Genomic DNA, 19,548 nt, shown 5'->3' on the forward strand with positions numbered 1-19,548 from the left:
AATATGTCCCCGTGCCCAAACCATGTACCCTATTCTTATCCCATAGCACCATACACACAGCAACACATATCCATGACACTTATACACATAATCCCCCCAAAACCCCCCCCCTCCCTTGTCATCTCCATCCCTCCCAGTGAAAAAAACCCCCAAAACAAAACCCCCTCCCATTTTTAGTTTTCAACTACGGTCCTATTACACTATTGTTTCCCACATGGTCTGTTATTCCCCTCCCCATGCCTTTAACCACATCAGTTTGTGTACCCACACACCCCACCTAGTGGCCAAACACCTATATTCCACCTATTGCAGACTTTCAAGCCATGCTTTTTGCCTCCCCTGAGCCACCGTCCTTATCACTGCATAAATGCCCTGTCCAAACATGGTGCATCCACGGCCTGAGGAAGGAGCGCATGCTCCGATAACGCGTCGCCGTAGCATCCCGCATCACCGCCAGGAGTGACTCCAGGATCCCAGGACCCACGAGTGCCAGCGTTCCACCAGTTGACGAGGAGCCCACGGACACCACCGAGGCCATCCCTGTACACACGGAGGAACCCCCTGCCGCTCTCACCGGGATCCACTGCCTCCACCACCAGGACCTGCTCCAGTGATGCTCCTGATGATCAACATTACTTGACAAACTGCATCTTATTCACCGACTAAATGTGAGTGTAATACTGCTGCACATACTTCAATAAATGTCTTGCTGCACTTAGAAGGCGCTGCGCTGTCTTCACTCTTGTCTCCCCCCAGAGATCTCTTCTGTCTCTTCCACCGGCAGCCGCTACAGTGGACAGCTACCCCCTGAACTGTTTGGGGGTCCCCCCACCCCTGGTGTTTCCCTTCTCCCCCTCCCCAGGACCAGACTTTTTTTTTGAGACCTCTTCTTGCGCCAATTCACCACCAAACAGATTAATCTGTGCTTGCTGTTGTAGATGTCCTTCTATATAGAGCATATATACTACCTGACACAGTGCACCCCATGCTGTTCCACATTTATGCATGAGGCCAGCAAGACAGTTTGTGGGCTGGAGGTCTCCCATTAGCCTGAACACACCTGATGCTACTTTATGGAGTATTTTTATTCCCCCCCTCTAAATTTTTTTTGTGTGTCTGTCTCTCCATGCCATGGGACAGGGCAATGTTTATTTTATTCCACTTTACTATATAGTTAGTGTTTTGTGAATATGTATTATGTTTGCTTTGTTTGTATGTACTAGATACGGAGACAATTGAAGTTTTGGAACACATGTGGATTTTTTTTATTTTTTTGCGTGTTTTAGGGGTAACACTATTTATGATAACATTGCACAATTGTTGTATTGGAGCAGGTGTGAAAATCACTGATATTTTTTCATTTGCGTTTGTGTAATTTACTAGCTGGAGAAGTCCCCGTTCACACTGGGGCGACCTGTCAGGCGACCTGGTCGCCTGACAGGTCGCCTTCCATAGAGAAGCTGCGGACCCATTCTAATAGGAGCGACACAAGTCGCTCCGACTTAGAAAAAGGGTACGGAGCTTCTTTGGGGCGACCCGGAGCGACCTGCATAGACTACAATGTTATGAAGTCCGTGCCGGCCGCTCCGAGGTCGCGGTGCGAGCAGCGCGCTGCGACCTATGAGGTCGCCCCGGCAAGTAGCGTCGCCCCAGTGTGAACGGGGCCAAACAGGGGATGTGTTTTGTATTTTTGTTTTGTTTGTTATTTTATGTATTATTGTATTAAAAAATGAATAAAAATTAAAAAAAAAAAAAAAATGATATGGAGAATGATGCCCTGAGGAGGCGGTCTGTACTGAGAAACATGTAGGCCAGCTCCATGCGGTACATCCTATACCAAGTCTAATTGCTCTCAAAATATACATGATTTTAAATGTTTGTGGGCTTTCCTTTGTCCCCTTTTTTGATAATTATAACCTGTTATATATATATATATATTTTTTTTATAAGTTTATTACAATACAGAGAGTCCACCATCTTACACCCATAGACAAATATCCCTTTGTCCCCTCTCCTTATTGTGAATATATTTGCACAGAGGATAAGCATTCCTATTGGAGGAAGGGGGCAAATTCAAAATAATACCGAATCCAGGTGCATAGATCAGCAAGAAACTGGTACGTTTCCCCTTACATGACATGACAATGACATTGGTAACCTACTTGGTTCTTCGCCACTGGCTTTGTCAGTGATGTCTGCATAAGAACTACAGTATGTAGCCACTATCAGGCAGAACACTGATTCACAGGGGCAGGCATGCACAGTTGAGAGTTTTACATCAAAAACACCATCAGCTATGCTGCGGAGATCACAAATGTTTAGTCAGCAAGAAGGCCTCAGACTTGTTATCTTCGGCTGCCAAGTCCCAAAGACAATCTGCCAAAATTTCATAAATAAGAATGGGGTTAAACCAAACACTCGCTTACACTTATCAAATCTGAGTTTTATTATAAATACGAAAACATTCCAGTTTAAGCAGCCTAAAAGAGTAGAATCTGTGTCAGGGTAGGGATTATCATTGCTTCAGGAAAGGATCCTTACAATGAGCTGAAGAACCAAGCTTAAATGTGAACAGTCTGGAATCATAAATGAGGATTTTTTTTTTTTTTTTTTTTAATTATTAAAGTTAAAAAATGTTTCTTTCCAATCAGCATAAAAACCCACTTCTATAAACACAATGAAAGAAGAAAAGGACACATATGCTCAGACCAAGGCAGGACTCAATCCTTAATACTTTGTAGAACCAAAAAAAAGAATGAATTAGCCCATGGGACTTTTAAAAGAGCGGTGCCAGATAAAAACGATTGGATTGATTTACTAAAGGCAAATCCACTGTGCACTACACCAAAAAAAATGCACTGTCACTGTACCGACAATGGCAGGGAAGGGGTTATTAGGGGCGATCAAAGGGTTAAATGTACTCCCAGGGAGTGCTTTCTAACTAACTGTGTGGGGGATGCTTTGACTAGGGGGGGGGGGGGGAGACAGATCGGTGTTCCTGCTTAGCAGAAGCACAAAATCTCCATTTTCCCCTCTCACAGAACGGCAGTCTGCCTTGCTTACATAGGCTGACTGCTGTTCTGCCTCTCCTGAGAAAGATCGCTCGGTGCCGGCGAACATCAGGCCCGCTGATTGGCTCCCGCTGTATCCAATCACAGCCACACACACCAGACCCAGTGCATGAAATCACATACAGGTACATGCTTTCGCACAGGAGGGCCAACCTTCTGCAGTATATCTGTGTGGGGTGGTCCAGAAGCTGTTAAATGTGCCGGCTTGCATTACAGTGGGATGTGGGGGTGTGGCAATCAGCATGGTCACCCAACCACACCTAGTCCTGCCAACGGCTTTCTGGATTGACAGCACTGTGTCTTTGGCTGAAACCTTCCCACTGTGAGCTGCAGTGTCTGAAGGGGAGTGAAGGAGACAAAGGGAGGATTTGGCTTTGTCAGGGAGGTAAATTAATTTATCAGGCTTGTGAATCACAAAACTGGATTTGGTACTTGTTTTAAAAGGAGTCTTTAGTTGTACTTTAAAATCACCAATTGGCATTTCATAATGCAAACTCATGAGGGAAGCACACCCAATTTGGGCTCGAGCACCCCCTCCCTCAATGACTCCTTGGCTCTTGCCATTCCACTAACTACTATTTTATAATGTAAGATTTTGCATCTAACCCCTTTTTCAGAGAAAGTAGAGACTCCTGTATTTAAAAGTTTACACCAATCTATACTTCTTAAGGATAAGCGCTGTATTTTATTTGAACAGAGTAAATCAGACTATTCATTTAGAGTTAGAATTTTAAAATGCAAAACCTCAAGAGATAGCGTGCCAAGGAAATAAACAAACATTTCCTGTGAATTCTCCGGTGTAAAAGGCTTCCTAAATCTACTTTAACGATAGACATATGGGGGGACAAGCTGAAATATATAGAATACACCTCTCCTGCTCCCAGCATGCTCCAGCAATCTGCCAGATGAGAAGAATTTCACCAGTTCAACTCAAACATGACCTAAAATTTCTAGAGAGGGTGTAAAACAAAGGTGTGTCAATAGCACATGAACTCAGAGTTCTTTAGAGCTTGAAATTAGAAAATTGTTGAATAACTTTCTTTTAAACATATTTTAACAGAAAGCTTCAACAAAATGTATTTTATATTGCAGAAATTAAAGTGATACTAAAAAGGTCTAAGTTTTTTTTTTTGTTTAAAAATAACAAACATGTAAATACTTACCTGCTCTGTGCAGTGGTTTTGCACAGAGCAGCCCCAATCCCCCTCGGCGCTCCCGGTCCCTCCCTCCTGCCCCCACAGAAAGCAGCTTGCTATAGGGGCACCCAAGCCGAAGCTCCATGTGTCCCTTCATATACAAAGCCGTGGCTAACCCCCACCCCCTCTCTCCTCATTGGCTCACTGACTTCCACTGACAGCAGCGGGAGCCAATGGCACCTGCTGCTGTGTCTCAACCAATGGGGGGGGCGGAGGGGAGTCCTGGACAGCCGAGTCTCACGTGCAACATCGCTGGATCGAGATAGGCTAAGGTAAGTATTAGGGGGCAGAGGGGGACTGCTGCACAGAAGTTTTATTTTTTTTAAATCTTAACTGCATTAAGAAAAAAACAAACTTCTGCCTTCACATCCACCATTCACTAGCTGTACACAGGATTTCAACAAACCTCTTCTAGCATGGTGAAAACTTGCTTGACAGGTGATGTAAGTTATGGTCAATAGGAAACAAATCGATTCTCTACCAGCACAGTAAGGACCCCTCTGTTTATAGTACATGTAAAAAACAAAACCCACAACACGACACTCGAATGCAGCTGTCAGAGTAATAAAGATATATTTTTTTAAAATTGGGGTTTTTACCTTCTTTTACATCAGATTCCTGCTTGATCCGAACAAAACTGGCAGACTGAACTCCTCCACCCACACACACATCATTGTTCTTTAAAACTTTGACAGTCTGGTCAACCTATAAAAAAGGCACACAAGCAACATTTTAACAGTATAAAGATCCAGGGTTTTTTTTTTTTTTCTTTCTTTTAAATATAAAAAAAAAAAAAAAAATGGGAAAAGTTTTTACTCAAGGCTCATCTACGACAGCTTTTATGGCAGTAAAGACCATCATAGATGAGCCTTGAGTGAAACAATTTCCCATGGAGTAGTTGGCGATTGCTGGGAGGGAGACCAGTTGTGGTTATACTGACCCTGGTTTAAAAGGGAATGGGCATTGGACCTAAAATATAATTGGGTCATATGCAGAAGGGGAAGGCATTTGTAAGTCTGACAGGAATTGCAGTGTATAGCGTATTTAGAGCACGACTGCACAGGAAGATATTGCAACATTTTGTATGGACATGGACACAAATATATGGTGAACGAAATATATTTATTGAAGGACTCACTTTATCTTTTTGTGTTTTTTCATTTAAATAGTGTATTTTGTTTGTAATATACCAGCTTTATGTTTGCTTTCAGTCAGTGCCTCAAAGCCAGACAGACATTGTTATGCAAGTGCATCGGATTATTTTTTTTCCCCCCCTTTAAATAAATATGATGCTTTCACTATGAGAGGCTTGTCTCATTCCACTTCATTTGTCCACTAAATAAACTGGGCAAGAGATTACCTGGAGTGGCAAATAAGAGACGGACATCCTGGAAGATTGATACTGGGTGCTTACCTACCAGGTGACATCTTGGGCATTTTTTGACTCTTAATTCAAGGAGTCAATATTCTCTGGTTATGTGTGGCATGCATTGGACAAACAGGGATGGTGTGGAGGCAATGAGTTGAATCACAAATACACTGATGTATTATGTAATACAGAAGTATTGTTTAGGCACAAATTTACTGAGCATGGTTATGAATTTGCACATATTAGCCCCATAATTTAGGTTTCTATGGATGCCATTTCACTGAGTTTTGTATTTGTTTAGAGCGTATGTATTTATTTCCAGGGCTTCTATAGCGCTGTCAATTTACACAGAACTTTACATATATACATTGTACGTTTACATCAGTCCCTACCCTTAAGGAGCTTACAATCTAAGGTCCCTAACTCGCATTCATACACTGAACAAAATTATAAAATGCAACACTTTTGTTTTTACCCCCATTTTTCATGAGCTGAACCCAAAGATCTAAGACTTTTTCTATGCACACAAAAGGCCTATTTCTCTCAAATATTGATCACAAATCTGTCTAAATCTGTGTTAGTGAGCACTTCTTTGCCGAGATAATCCATCCACCTCACAGGTGTGGCATATCAAGATGCTGATTAGACAGCATGATCATTGCACAGGTGTGCCTTAGGCTGGCCACAAAAGGCCAGTCTAAAATGTGCAGCTTTATCACACAGCACAATGCCACAGATGTCGCAAGTTTTAAAGGGAGCAATTGGCATGCTGACTGCAGGCATGTCCACCAGAGCTGTTGCCTGTGAATTGAATGCTCATTTATCTACCATAAGCTGTCTCCAATGGCATTTTAGAGAATTTGGCAGTACATCCAACCGGCCTCACAACCACAGACCACATGTAACCACACCAGCCCAGGAATTCCAAATCCAGCATCTTCACCTCCAAGATCATCTGAGACCAGCCACCCGGACAGCTGCTGCAACAATCGGTTTGCATAACCAAAGAATTTCTGCACAAACTGTCAGAAACCGTCTCAGGAAAGCTCATCTGCATGCTCGTCATCCTTATCTGGGCTTCGACCTGACTGCAGTTTGTGGTAACTGACTTGAGTGGGCAAATGATCACATTCCATGGCATCTGGCACTTGAGAGGTGTTCTCTTCACGGATTAATCCCAGTTTTCACTGTACAGGGCAGATGGCAGACAGCGTGTATGGCATTGTGTGGGTGAACGGTTTGCTGATGTCAACATTGTGGATGGAGTGGCCCATGGTGGCAGTGGGGTTATGGTATGGGCAGGTGTATGTTACAGACCATGAACACAGGTGCATTTTATTGATGGCATTTGAATGAAGAGATACGGTGGCGAGATCCTGAGGCTCATTGTTGTGCCATTCATCCATAACCATCACCTCATGTTGCAGCATGATAATGCACGGCCCATGTTTCAAGGATCTGTACACAATTCCTGGAAGCTGAAAACATCCCAGTTCTTGCATGGCCAGCATACTCACCAGACATGTCACCCATTAAGCATGTTTTGGATGGTCTGGATCAGCGTATACAACAGCGTGTTCCAGGTCCTGCCAATATCCAGCAAATTCGCACAGCCATTGAAGAGGCGTGGACCAACATTCCACAGACCACAATCACCAACCTGATCAACTCTATGCGAAGGAGATGTGTGCACTGTGTGAGGCAAATGGTGGTCATACCAGACACAGTAAAACTGCAGGTTTAATGCTGGCCATACATACACTAGACGAAAAAATTGTTTAAAAAAAAAATGTGTCATTTGGTCCGTTCGTTCATTTTTCTTCCAGATAATGGGCACAAATAGAAAATCAGTTTTAACTTTTCTGAGCTGAAAAATCTGCCGAACGATTAATTGAAAGGTTAATGTATTTCTCGCCCAAACTGTCTGCACTAGACATATGTGACAAAACTAAAGAAAAATGGATTCATTTATGTCCATTGAACGATTGATCAAAATGAGGCATTACATGATGGCACGATCATCTGCTCTCACGGCCAGGTGTTCGCTTTTCGAAAAGGAGTTTGAACGACTTTTCGTATAGCGTATGGCCGCAGCATTAGGCCCCTTTCACACATACAGTCCGTTCAGTTCATCAGTTCAGTCACGTCAAATGTATCAGTTTTTCATCCGTTTTTCATCAGTTTTTCATCCGTTTTTCATCAGTTGTCATCCGTTTTTCATCCGTTTTTCATCAGTTGTCATCCGTTTTTCATCCGTTGTCGTCCGTTTTTCATCCGCTGTCATCAGTTGACATCAGTTTTTCATCCATTGTCATCAGTTGACATCCGTTTTTCATCCGTTGTCATCCGTTTTTCGTCCGATCCGTTTTTTTGACGGATGAAAAATAGGGCATTCATCCGTTCAAAAAAACGGACATTGACGGAAGTGGATGAAAACGGATGTTAACTGATGATCATCAGTTGTCATCCGTTTTTACATAGAGATGCATTGATGTCCATTTTTCATCCGTCAACGGATGGATGAAAAACGGACAAACGGACAGCATGTGTGAAAGAGGCCTTAGTGCGGCCTTTTATTGTGCCCAGCCTAAGGCACACCTGTGCAATAATCATGCTGTCTAATCAGCATCTTGATATGCCACACCTGTGAGGTGGATGGTTATCTCGGCAAAGGAGAAGTGCTCACTAACACAGATATAGCCAGATTTGTGAATATTTGAGAGAAATAAGCCTTTTGTGTACATAGAAAAAAAAGTCTTAGATCTTTGAGTTCAGCTCATGAAAAATGGGGGCAAAAACAAAGTGTTGCGTTTATAATATTGTTCAGTTTATATACACATACTAGAGCCAATTTAGACAGGATTCAATTAACCTACCAGCATGACTTTGGAGTGCAGGAGGAAACCGGAGTTCCCAGAGGAAACCCACATATTGTATTGTATTTTTGAACAACTGTGCTGATTAAATGAAAATCGTACGATCTGGTATCATATGAGAAAAAATGTCATGCTTGTACTATTGGATAATATCGGATTGCTTTTAAAGCAGTATTTTTCCTGCGATTTTATGAACGTGTGCATGAGCTTTATATCAGTGACTGCTGGAAGAAACAAAATTACCAGCACATTCAACCATTCTAATAATGCCAGCACCAAAATTAACAAATTTGGCAATTGAACAGATTTAAACACCTAAAATAGCCTACATTTTACAAATCTAAGTAGGTAGTCTCTAATTGTTTAAAAAAAAATAAAAAATCGCTCCAAAGACTGAAAAACCAAAATAGAGGGACTTAGAAGACTACAGCTGACTATCACTATGGATTTTTGCACTATTTTTCGTAAACATACTACAAATAAAATTATAGTGCCAAACATTAATACCCGTTATTGAAGTAGAGCTACAAGGATACAAGAATTACACTTCAGGTAGGCCTATGCATTAATGTCTACAGCAATAGATGTGTTAGTGCAGCCAGGAAACAATCTGCCCCTTCAGCAGCTTCCCTCCAACAGGAAAAAAATACTAAAGCATGTAAAATAAGGTCACTGATAAAAGTATTAATATGCGAGAGTCCACAGACCAAAAGTTTGCAAGTGCATTAATTAGAAGTTAGAAGAGAGGGTCTCTCTCTTAACTGCTGGAAGCTCAAACTGAGGTTGTACACCCGAAGTTCAACAAAAAGAACAAACCTTAAGATAGCCCCAATTTTCGAATTGCGTGGTCATGCAACGCTGTACACGTGACATTTTTATATATTTTTTTTCACACAAATAGAGCTTTCTTTTGGTGGTAATTATTCACCATTGGGTTTTTACAATTTTTGCTCAACAAGCAAACATTTTTTTTATAGTTTGTTACAAAATTTTGCAAACAGGTAATTTTTTTCCTTCACTGATGTGTGCTGATGAGGCTGCGCAGATGGGCACTAATGAGGTGGCACTGATTAGCAGTACGGATGGGCACAAATAGATGGCACCAATTAGCAGCACTGCGGGGACCGATGTCCCTGTAACAAAAGCCAGTTAACCGCTTTCTTCTTTTTTCCCCTCACACCGATAGCTGGGAGTGCGGGGGCAGCATGAGCACCGGAATGACATCCATAGATGCCCTCCTGGCATTTTAAGCCCATGCTGTAGATGTCTTTCAGCTATAGCGTGAACGGATAGGGTTTAATAAGGGCAACAGCAGCCTACAGAAAACAAATGGTCTATATTAAATAACTTAATATTGAAAGGGGTTGAACACAATATCTTTACAAAACCCCTTTTAGGTGACCCCTTTCACAACATTTCACCATGTTCTTCAAAAGGGGTAAACCCAATGATTAAAGCAGAACCTAATCCTCTCCACTGACATTGACTATTTTTAATCCTTATGCTGCTAGCATTAGTAAACAGATAGGAAAGTAGATCACATTTACTTTAACCACTTGCCGACCGCTTACTTTATATTTACGACGGCAAAGTGGCAGTCCCAGGCAGAATCATGTTAATAAATGTCATCTGCCTGGGAGGAGCTAGGGGGCGAGCGTGTGCAGACGCCGGCGCGCTCCCGCCCCCGATCGTCAGCGGGGAAGCCAGTGCGGGTGCCAGGCGGCTCCGATTGCCGCCTGACACCTGCGATCTCTCCCCGGTGACAGAGAAGGACGGACGGCTGATGTAAACACAGCCGTCCGTTCTTCTCCTTCTGATGATCACAGAGGCTATGTGATCCTGCTATATAGGTTCGCATGTCTCTGTGATCATCTCACAAGTCCAACCCCCACAGTTAGAATCACTCCCCTAGGCTTATATTTAAGCCCTTGATCACTAACAATGGTAACCCCTTCCCTGCCAGTGTCATTATTACAGTAACCGTGCATATTTTTAGCACTGATTATTGTAGTAATGTCACTGGTACTCCCCAAAAGTGTCAAAAATGTCAGTTAGGGGTCCGATATGTCCGCCGCAATGTAGCAGTCCCACACAAAAAATAAATAAATAAAATAGCAGATCACCGCCATTACTAGTAAACACAACACACACACACACACAATAAAAAAATGACATAACTCTTTCCCGTAGTTAGTAGACGTAATAACTTTTGCGCAAACCAATCAAAATACACTTATAGCGATTTTTTTTACAAAAAATATGTAGCAGAAAAAAAAGTTGGCCTAAAATGTTAAAACATTTTGATTTTTAATTTTTTTTTGGGAATGTCATATAGCAGAATGTGAAAAATATTGTTTTTTGCAAAATTGTCGCTATTTTTTTTATTTATAGCGCGGAAAAAAAAAAAAAAAAAAAAAAAAAAAAAAAAAAAAAAAAAAAAAAAAAAATCGCACAGGTGATCAAATACCACCAAACGAAATCTCTATTTGTGGGAAAGAAAGGACGTCAATTTTATTTAGGTACAGCGTCGCACGACCGCGCAATTGTCCCTTAAAGTAACGCAGTGCCGATTAGCAAAAAATAGGGCCTGGTCATTACGGGGGAAAATCCTCCGGTCTGAAAGTGGTTAAACTTTTGTCATGCACTCCAGGAGTCTTCAGGAGGGGGGGGGGGGGGGGGGACGGGGAGAGGATTTTTTTTAAGCACACCCTCTTGTCTGCATGCCTGAGCTAGGGGTTTATGGATTCCAAGAAGTAAATGCTACATGAATCTACCTTACCCAAGATAGCCACAGCCATAAATGCTAGCGGGTGTTTTCAAAGTGATTTCTCAGCAAAATAAAGCATGGAGACATGGATGGATAGATGGACGAGTTTGCTTTAAATATTAAAAATGAATTAAATAGCGTCCACCCAAAGCTCACATGGAACAGAAACATTACTGGAAATGTAACCTAGTCAGTAGAGGAACCTCACCAAAATGAAACTGCACTCATGATAACGGTAAAATGTGAACGAGAAAAAAAAAAAAAAGTCACCTTTTTCTTAAGCCATGCTAAAGTTTTTTCTTTGCTGTATTTATAAAACTTCTTGCTGCCAATTTCTAGGGATAAAAATGCAAAGACAAAAATTATTTTTGAATTAAGAATCATGCACATTGAGCTTTTACATGCATTTTGCTTTGTTTATGCCCTTAAAACACAATGTTTACACAAAAAAAAAAAAAAAAGGAAAAAAATAAAACACCATTACCACATTACCAGCACAGGAGAGGAGCTTTTGGGAAGAAAACAAAGAATGCAGAATATGCATAAATGCTAGGTGCAATAATGCACTCTAATGGGCAGAACAAATGAATGGGTGTGTGCAATATGCGGCTTTTACCATGTTTTTAAGCAACGTTTCTCGTACCAGGAGAAAAGGCATTCAGAGGAGCTGAGCAAAGGCTCAGTGTGCATGAGGCCTCATTCTGATACATATATACTTTTTGTTCTGCAGGATCATTATGTGCTTTTTAGACCATCACAAGACTTAAGCCTCGTACACACGCACCGATTTTTGGCCGACCGATCGGCCGTCTTTTGTCCAGTGTTGTTGTGTTGGTTGAAATGTGCTCTAGACTGCACACAAATTTTGTCGGTCAACAACCAACTGCAGAAGTGATGTCATGTTCTGGTCTACTTTTCGTGTTTTTTTCTTCTCTGAGCATGCCCAGTCTTGCTCATCTGACTTTTGTCGGCCGAAATCTGTACTGACTGAGGAACAATCGGCCGTTCTGTTGACGGCCAACAAAAATTTTATAGCATGCACACCAGATTTTGTTCGGCCGAAAAGTCGCAGTCGGTTGTCGGAAGCATCATACTAACAAGCCGACAATCGGCCGATCGGACATTGGCCGAAAATTTACGGCCAACAATCTGTGCGTGTGTACGGGGCTTTAAGGCAAACCTGACCTGCTATTGCAGACCACTCCTGGTGATATTGATAGATACCAAGCCATCGTGCTGATCACAGAACAAATACTGTATAACAAATAATTCACTATTTTCTCTCCACTTTTCTTTCATTTGCTGCATGTTTAAGATCTGTAAAGTTTTAAGGCAAGCACGGAATGCCAGGTGCCCTTCAAAGCACAACTTAAGGCAAACAAGTAATTGAAGGTTGCTCTACAATCCCCTTCACAGAAAATATTTCAGGTGAGAATGATAAGAGGGAAATACATCTGCAGAGTACTTCCAATCTAACGTGCTTCAGGCACTGGAGTCACATAAGGCAGATGGATTTAATCACAAGACTTGTTAAAAGGGAAATAAAAAATACTACAATAGGTTTAAGCTAATCCCCCACCTCCTGCAGCCAATTCTGCATTTAGATTTTAAAGCTGAGCTTCAGGCAAAGTAAAAATGCTCCCTTGCTGTGGGTCCGTGCCAACACTGCAAGGGTTAACTGTTCATGTCTAGGGGACTTGGAAAAGCACTTTTACTTACCCAATCCTCCACTCCAGCTGACTCCTCTACACTTTATTTTTAACCAGTCCCAGAAGACTCCTGTCCCTCCACTCTTGGACGTCATCATAACCAATGCAGGGCTGATGAACAGTCCCAGCGCCGGGGCACAGGGCAGCAAGATTCAGATAAGTAAAAGTGCTACTTCTGTCTCTTAGGCATAAACAAGTATTTAACACTTGCAGTGTGAGCGTAGTTCAACTGCAAGGGAGGGTTTTTACTCTTCCCAAAGTTCAGCTTTAAAAACGAAATGGCCCAAATACTTACCTAAATCTGTGGTCACAGGACATACTGGGTCCTGAGTGATCTTCTTTTGTAGTAAAGAGTGGGGTTATTCTACAAGCAGGATGCTCCTTCTCTGGTAAAGTGGAAAATTCACATTTGCTGGGTCCTCTGGAGGTACTGAAGATCCCCGTGGCTGTGTGATTCTATTTTTTTAAATTTTAAATGGGTGGGAAAGAGCCCAGAGATGGGCTTTAACAATGTCCGTATATTGTATACATTCAATGGTATAGATAGTGGTTTCTCTGAAGCTTCGCTTGAAGCTATTCAAAAAGTTTGATTTTTTTTTTTTTTATAGGAAGTTAGAAAGAGAGTAGGAGATAGACAGATTGGAGTAAGGAGTTCCATAGGATTGAGGAGGCTCTGGGAAAGTCCTGGAGGCGACTATAGGAGGAGGTGACGAAGGAGCTAGAGAGCAGGGGGTTTTGAGAGAAACGAAGAGAGCGATAAGGTCGGTATTTTGAGAAAAGGCTGGTGATGTAGCTGGGGGGCTAAGTTGTGGATTGCTTTGTAAGACGTTGTTAGTATTTTGAATTTAATTTGTTGGTTGAGCGGAAGCCAAAGATGAAAAATGGCCAGGAAATGCCAATGAAGGTTCAGAGAAAGCAAAATTCACATGTGTAGCCGGGTCCGGACTACCATGTTTATGTGTGCAGACTTATCTTTTGTTGGTTGGAATCGTTTTTGTTCCCCTTTAATGCTGGATTTAGATGGGATCGTCATCTTGCAAGAGATGGAAGATTGGCATTGTGGGAGCTGTAGTCTTTTACAGAGTGCTAATCATGTGCCTGGATTGCTCAGGAAATGACCTTCCCAGGAAGCAAAGGGGGAGTGGAGCATCATGGGAGGGGTTATAACTATCTGCTGCACAGATTGGAGGCTCTCTTGCTCCTGGAACCCACAGCGTGCACATCAGCCTGCTGAGAGTGTGTGTGTGTGACAGCAGATTGCGGCCTACTGCACGAGGCCTGACCAGCTTCCAGAACTTAAAGCCAATTTATACTGTGTCAGTGTGTTCCTTAAAGGTGTATACACTATGTCTGAACCTAGGGTGTCAGGTGGGCTGGACGGTTCACAGGGTCACGATAGTGCTGAAGAACACCCATTAACCAGCAACCCTCCAGGGTTTAGTGCTACACATGGAAGTATTCATGAATGATAATATGTGGAGTCTGTCTAAACAAGGACCTGTAGTCCCATTTTAAACACAGACACATGTTCTTGAAAAGGCAAAGATATTTTGGAAAAGTGAATGCTTGCTTTCCAAACGCCTATTCCGATATGTAATGCCAACACAATTTCACAAGAAATATAAGAAAAGTGCACCTTTTTCTTCTGTCACATGATGGAGGGACTTCTCTACTTGAGTGCACTTCAGCAACAAGTTACAAGATGGAAATTCTTCATCTACCACAATCTGTTCCGCTGGTTGAAATTTTCCTTGCTAAAAGACAAAAACTGAAAAGTATCAATAATGAGAATGCAGACATATAATAATAGATATAAAAGGGCGCACTGGAGGGGGGGGGAATTTGTTTATCCAGCTTCTAAACTAGCGGACTGAAAGTCATCACCCCTAACAATGGCTAGCTCTCAAATCTGGGACTGTTGAACTATTGTGCAAGCTATCCATCAACTAAAAGTTCTAGTTTATATTTTTCCAGTCATGAATCAGAAATGGGTGGAGCTCAATTACGTAACTGACTTTGTTATTTGCATAACACTCATGACAGAGCTATTATAAGAAGCAAAATATTTTAGGCAAAAAGGTATGCACTTCCTTTCGGGTGTGTATAGAAAATGCATCAAAACATTTTAAATAGAATACTTGTGAGTAAACAGTAACAGGCTAAGCAGGCTGATAGTTTTGGGTGTCCGATCACATGCTTATCACTGACACATACATACTGACTTGTATAGCTCTTGTTTACTTGTGTATACAAATACTACTATACATACCTCCTTGTCTGCCTTTATTAGGTAGTATATCACCAAAAACAAAGGATCCACTGGGGTTGCATATAGTAACCTGCCATCTAGAACAAAGTAACATGAAAATGGTTTTGAGACAATCCAACCTATGTTATTATCTCATTAGTTTGCAATTTTTAGCATGCAATTGTAAAGTAGTATCAGTAATATTTTGAAGTTCAATCAACTACGGAGGGGGGGATTAGAGACGAGGTTCCCCAGTAGGTTGCACCCAGGGAATAAATAGGGAGATCCCTCGGCACAGGGAATTTGGGATCTGGTCTATGATTGCTAAACAGACCCGTGCAAAAGCTGGCCATACACTAGTAGGAGTTTAATGTGGTAGTAAACTCCGTTTTACCACTTGTTCCTACATGTACGCCTATAATAGGATTTACCTGTAAGTACTGTGAATATATCCTGAATTTGCACGGTTTAAAAGATATTCAGAGTGCATGCAGCCGTTGACGTTCACACATGCGTCTGAAGCCCACGCCGGCAGCTTGTGCGCACATGCGCAGGAGTGACATTATGGCGCACAGCCACTCGTGTAGCCCGAGGCCGCGTACCTGGAAGGAAGACTGGATGAAGATGGAAGCCCTCTCTGTGGTGACAGTGCGCCGCTGGAGGGCTTTGTTTTAAGGTAAGTGTCTCATAATTTGCTAGTATGTGATTGCATACTAGTCCATTATGACATTGCCATGCAGGGGAATTTTTTTTTTCTCCCCCTCCTTCCAACTGCAGTTTGCTACCACTTTAATTCTAAATTTTTCTTTTTAAGAACAGACAATTTTTTAATTACTACTGCAATGACAAGAAAATTTGAAGAAGCAGAATGGAAAATGTCTAAGTCTATATGGTTTTCATGCAGCAAGTATCTTCGTTTCAAAATTGACTGTTAAAAGCAAACTCAATTTTGAAGTACTTTCGAAAGTCATTCATTAAGTCATCGAACATACTGTGAATTTCCATAAGAATGTTGATTTATAAACCTACTAGTATGCTGCTTTAGAAAAAAAAGAGAATCCTCAGAATATGCTCCAGTGATAGACATGAAGGAGCTCTTGGCTGAAGGGTACTGGAAACTTTCTTGCCGAGGGTCAGTAGAAAACCAGAGTTCAAGTAGGGCTCTCTGTTGATTTTAGGACGACCTACACATAAAACAGCAATTGCACTTCTCTGATAGCCGTGCGGAGGACAATATCTGTATTTATCTCAGGTCAACTGCTCTTCCTCTATCGCTGCAGATAGCGGCAGTAGCCAATGGACCTTGTGAGAATGCCTGCTGTATGCCGATACCAAGACACTGGGACTTGTAGTGCTAATACCTGCTGAATATCAATAGCAGGACTCTGGGAACTATAGTGCTAATACCTGCTTCTAATTGATTGCTTTGACCTAAATGTTCTCCAGGCATTGTGTATGAATTAGAATTGTTTTTCCCCTTGCACCGATCCTTGCTGATGTAGGATTAGATAGTGGTGCCCTTGGTCTCCTGTTTTGTGAATTGTTGGGATTCTGATGCAGTTCTACTTGTCCTTGCCATCACTGTCCTTTCTGCCCTAGGGCAACTACAATTTTCTAAAAAATAAATATCATGCACATCAGATCACGTATACTTAGCCTTTGTGTGCTGAGTAACGTGTTGTAATGTTTGCATGCGTGTAAAACATTTGTAGGTGCATTAGTTCCACTGGAAACTGGGATTCATACAAATAGTTCAACTGCAAACTGCACTGAATTTGTTAAATCTGTACAAAAGGTCTAAAATATAAATAGATGAACAGGAGCCAAGAGAAGGAAAAGACGTGTGATATGTTCCAGATAAAAAAAAAAAAAAAAAATTGGTAATGCTAAATGTGGCATGAGAGAAAATCTGTATATACTTTAACTGACTACAGCCCACATAGCAAATTATGCAGACAGCCTAATATGCGTTTGAACCCAAAGGGTTTCATTTTAGTTATCCAAGGATACTGCTTGGTTAAAATAATGTGGAGGGTGAGGGAGTGGAGAAAAAAAAAATGGATGGTTCTTAACCACTTAAGCCCCGGAGGATTTGGCTGCTAAACGACCAGAGGGGATTTTGCGATTCGGCACTGCGTGACTTTAACGGACAATTGCGCGGTCGTGCGACGCTGTACCTAAACGAATTTGGCGTCCTTTTTTTCCCACAAACAGAGCTTTCTTTTGGTGGTATTTGATCACCTGTGCGATTTTTTGATCACGCGCTATAAACAAAAAAAGAGCGTAAATTTTGCAAAAATAGCAATATTTTTCCCTTTTTTTTATATGAAATTCCCCCCAAAAAAAATGTAAAAATCAAAATTTTTTAATATTTTCGGCCAATTTGTTTTATGCTACCTATGTTTGGTAAAAAAAAAAATCGCAAAAAGCGTATTTTGATTGGTTTGCGCAAAAGTTATTGCGTTTACTAACAAAGGGAAAGATTTTTGTCATTTTTGTTGTTTTTTTTTTTAACGCGTAATGGCGGCGATCTGCGATTTTTTTTGCGGTACTGCGACATTGCGGCGGAAAGATCGGACCCTTGACTGACATTTTTGACACTTTTGGGGTTACCAGTGACATTTCTACAGTAATCAGTGCTATATATATGCACTGTTACTGTAAAAATACACTGGTAGTGAAGGGGTTAACTTTATTTGAGAGGGAGGGGCTGTGTGTGTCCCTAGGGGCGTGATTCTAACTGTGATTGGCTGTGGCTTCAACTGTATGCAGAGTGATCAATGGATCTACATAGTAGATCCATGTGATCAGCTCTCATACAGAGAGGAGAATGACAGGCAGCTTGTTTACACAAGCTGCCTGACTTTCTCCCTCTCCCCCGCCGATCGCAGAGTGGCCGGCGGCGATCGGGTCCGCCGGTCACACGCGCGGGGGGGTCCGTGACCACGCGGGAGCGCGCCTCCGGCGGCGCGCGCTCGCTCCCTAAACCCTCACAGGCGAGCGACGTAGACCTACGTCACTTTGCCTGTGAGGGGCTGACCGCCGCCGTAGATAGTCGTGCGGCGGTCGGCAAGTGGTTAACAGATAAGGAAGGGGAAGACTTTGCAGTCTGTTTCTGAAGAATTTTTCTGCTGAGGAAGATGGATGCTCTTGTCTCCAATATAATTCTCTCCAGGTCCAAGTTTTACACAAAAGTGTTTTACAGTCCAGCACCTTAGCCAAATGGCGCTTTTCCACTGCATGGAACCGAACGGTTCGGCTCGCTTTTGTGCTTTTCCACTGCTGGTACCGCATGGTATGGTGTAGGAACGGTTCGGTATGGTACGGTACAGCAGCGCTTTTCCACTGCATGGAACCGAACGGTACGGCTCTCAAAAACAGTACCACCTCGATTGTGGTTCCAAGAGGTACCATACCCGGTACCATATCCCACAATCCTTTGCATGCAGTCACTACTAGCCACTGATTGGTCAGAGAATCCCACCCATCCCGTTGTTATCCCACCCACTTAACTTTAGTACTACTTTAGTGGAAAAGCAAACCATACCGTACCGTACCGAACAGTTCCAACACTGTACCATGCGGTACCAGCAGTGGAAAAGCAAAGCAGGCCAAGCAGGGCCGTGTAGAGCCGAGCCGGTACTTGCAGTGGAAAAGTGCCACAAGTGTCCTACACATTTAAACCAACATGAAACACATGAGATAAATTAGTCTCTTCAGAAAAGCATCACAGATAAAATAAAATTCTACAGCCTGCTCCACGCATTTAAAAGCGAGGGATCAAGCTCAAGCCTGCTGCATAGGCTGAAATCCAGCTGCTTCAGTAGAACTCAAAGGTTTAAGATTTAGTGTGTACCTCAGTAGATAAAAAGTAAAGAAAAAGTCTAAAACACAAGTATGCTACAATAAATTAAATGCTTGTTTTTTGGTTAAGATAGGCCTTAAGGACTCTTACCTTGTTGAACTGTCTGACCAATGAACCAAGATCGATATTCTTCTTGGAAAGCTTTCACTTCACAGATCTGCTGCCCAGAGTTAACAAACAGGTACATGTTGCCTTTTTCTATAAACGTTACAAAACATAAATCTCATGTATTTCTCAGTATATGGCTGGTCTCACTTACACTGCAAAATTAATAAAACACAACTAAAGCCACTTGTAGGGCAACCTGAACCACATAGTGCAAGTTCCAGACCAAACAACAGCTGATGGTTTAAAGCCTCGTACATACGCACCGATTGTTGGCCGACCTATCGGCCGTCTTTTGTCCAGTGTTGTTGTGTTGGTTGAAATGTGCTCTAGACTGCACAC

The 19,548-nt window shown here is 42.1% G+C and overlaps 1 protein-coding gene across 1 annotated transcript in view; it reads right to left on the reverse strand.

Moving 5' to 3' along the window:
• Positions 1–19,548, reverse strand: part of RNASEH2B (ribonuclease H2 subunit B) — a 51,434-nt gene that overhangs the window by 18,645 nt on the left and 13,241 nt on the right. Inside the window, exons 3-7 of the mRNA XM_082244382.1 lie at positions 19,192–19,299; positions 15,258–15,334; positions 14,625–14,742; positions 11,550–11,614; positions 4,867–4,972 (exon numbers count right to left, since the gene is read on the reverse strand). Coding sequence (XP_082100508.1) covers positions 4,867–4,972; positions 11,550–11,614; positions 14,625–14,742; positions 15,258–15,334; positions 19,192–19,299 — 474 coding nt within the window. The remainder of the gene's footprint in view (positions 1–4,866; positions 4,973–11,549; positions 11,615–14,624; positions 14,743–15,257; positions 15,335–19,191; positions 19,300–19,548) is intronic.

This window comes from Pelophylax lessonae (genome assembly GCF_965119305.1).
Source record: "Pelophylax lessonae genome assembly, chromosome: 2".
In the NCBI taxonomy this organism is placed as follows: domain Eukaryota; kingdom Metazoa; phylum Chordata; class Amphibia; order Anura; family Ranidae; genus Pelophylax; species Pelophylax lessonae.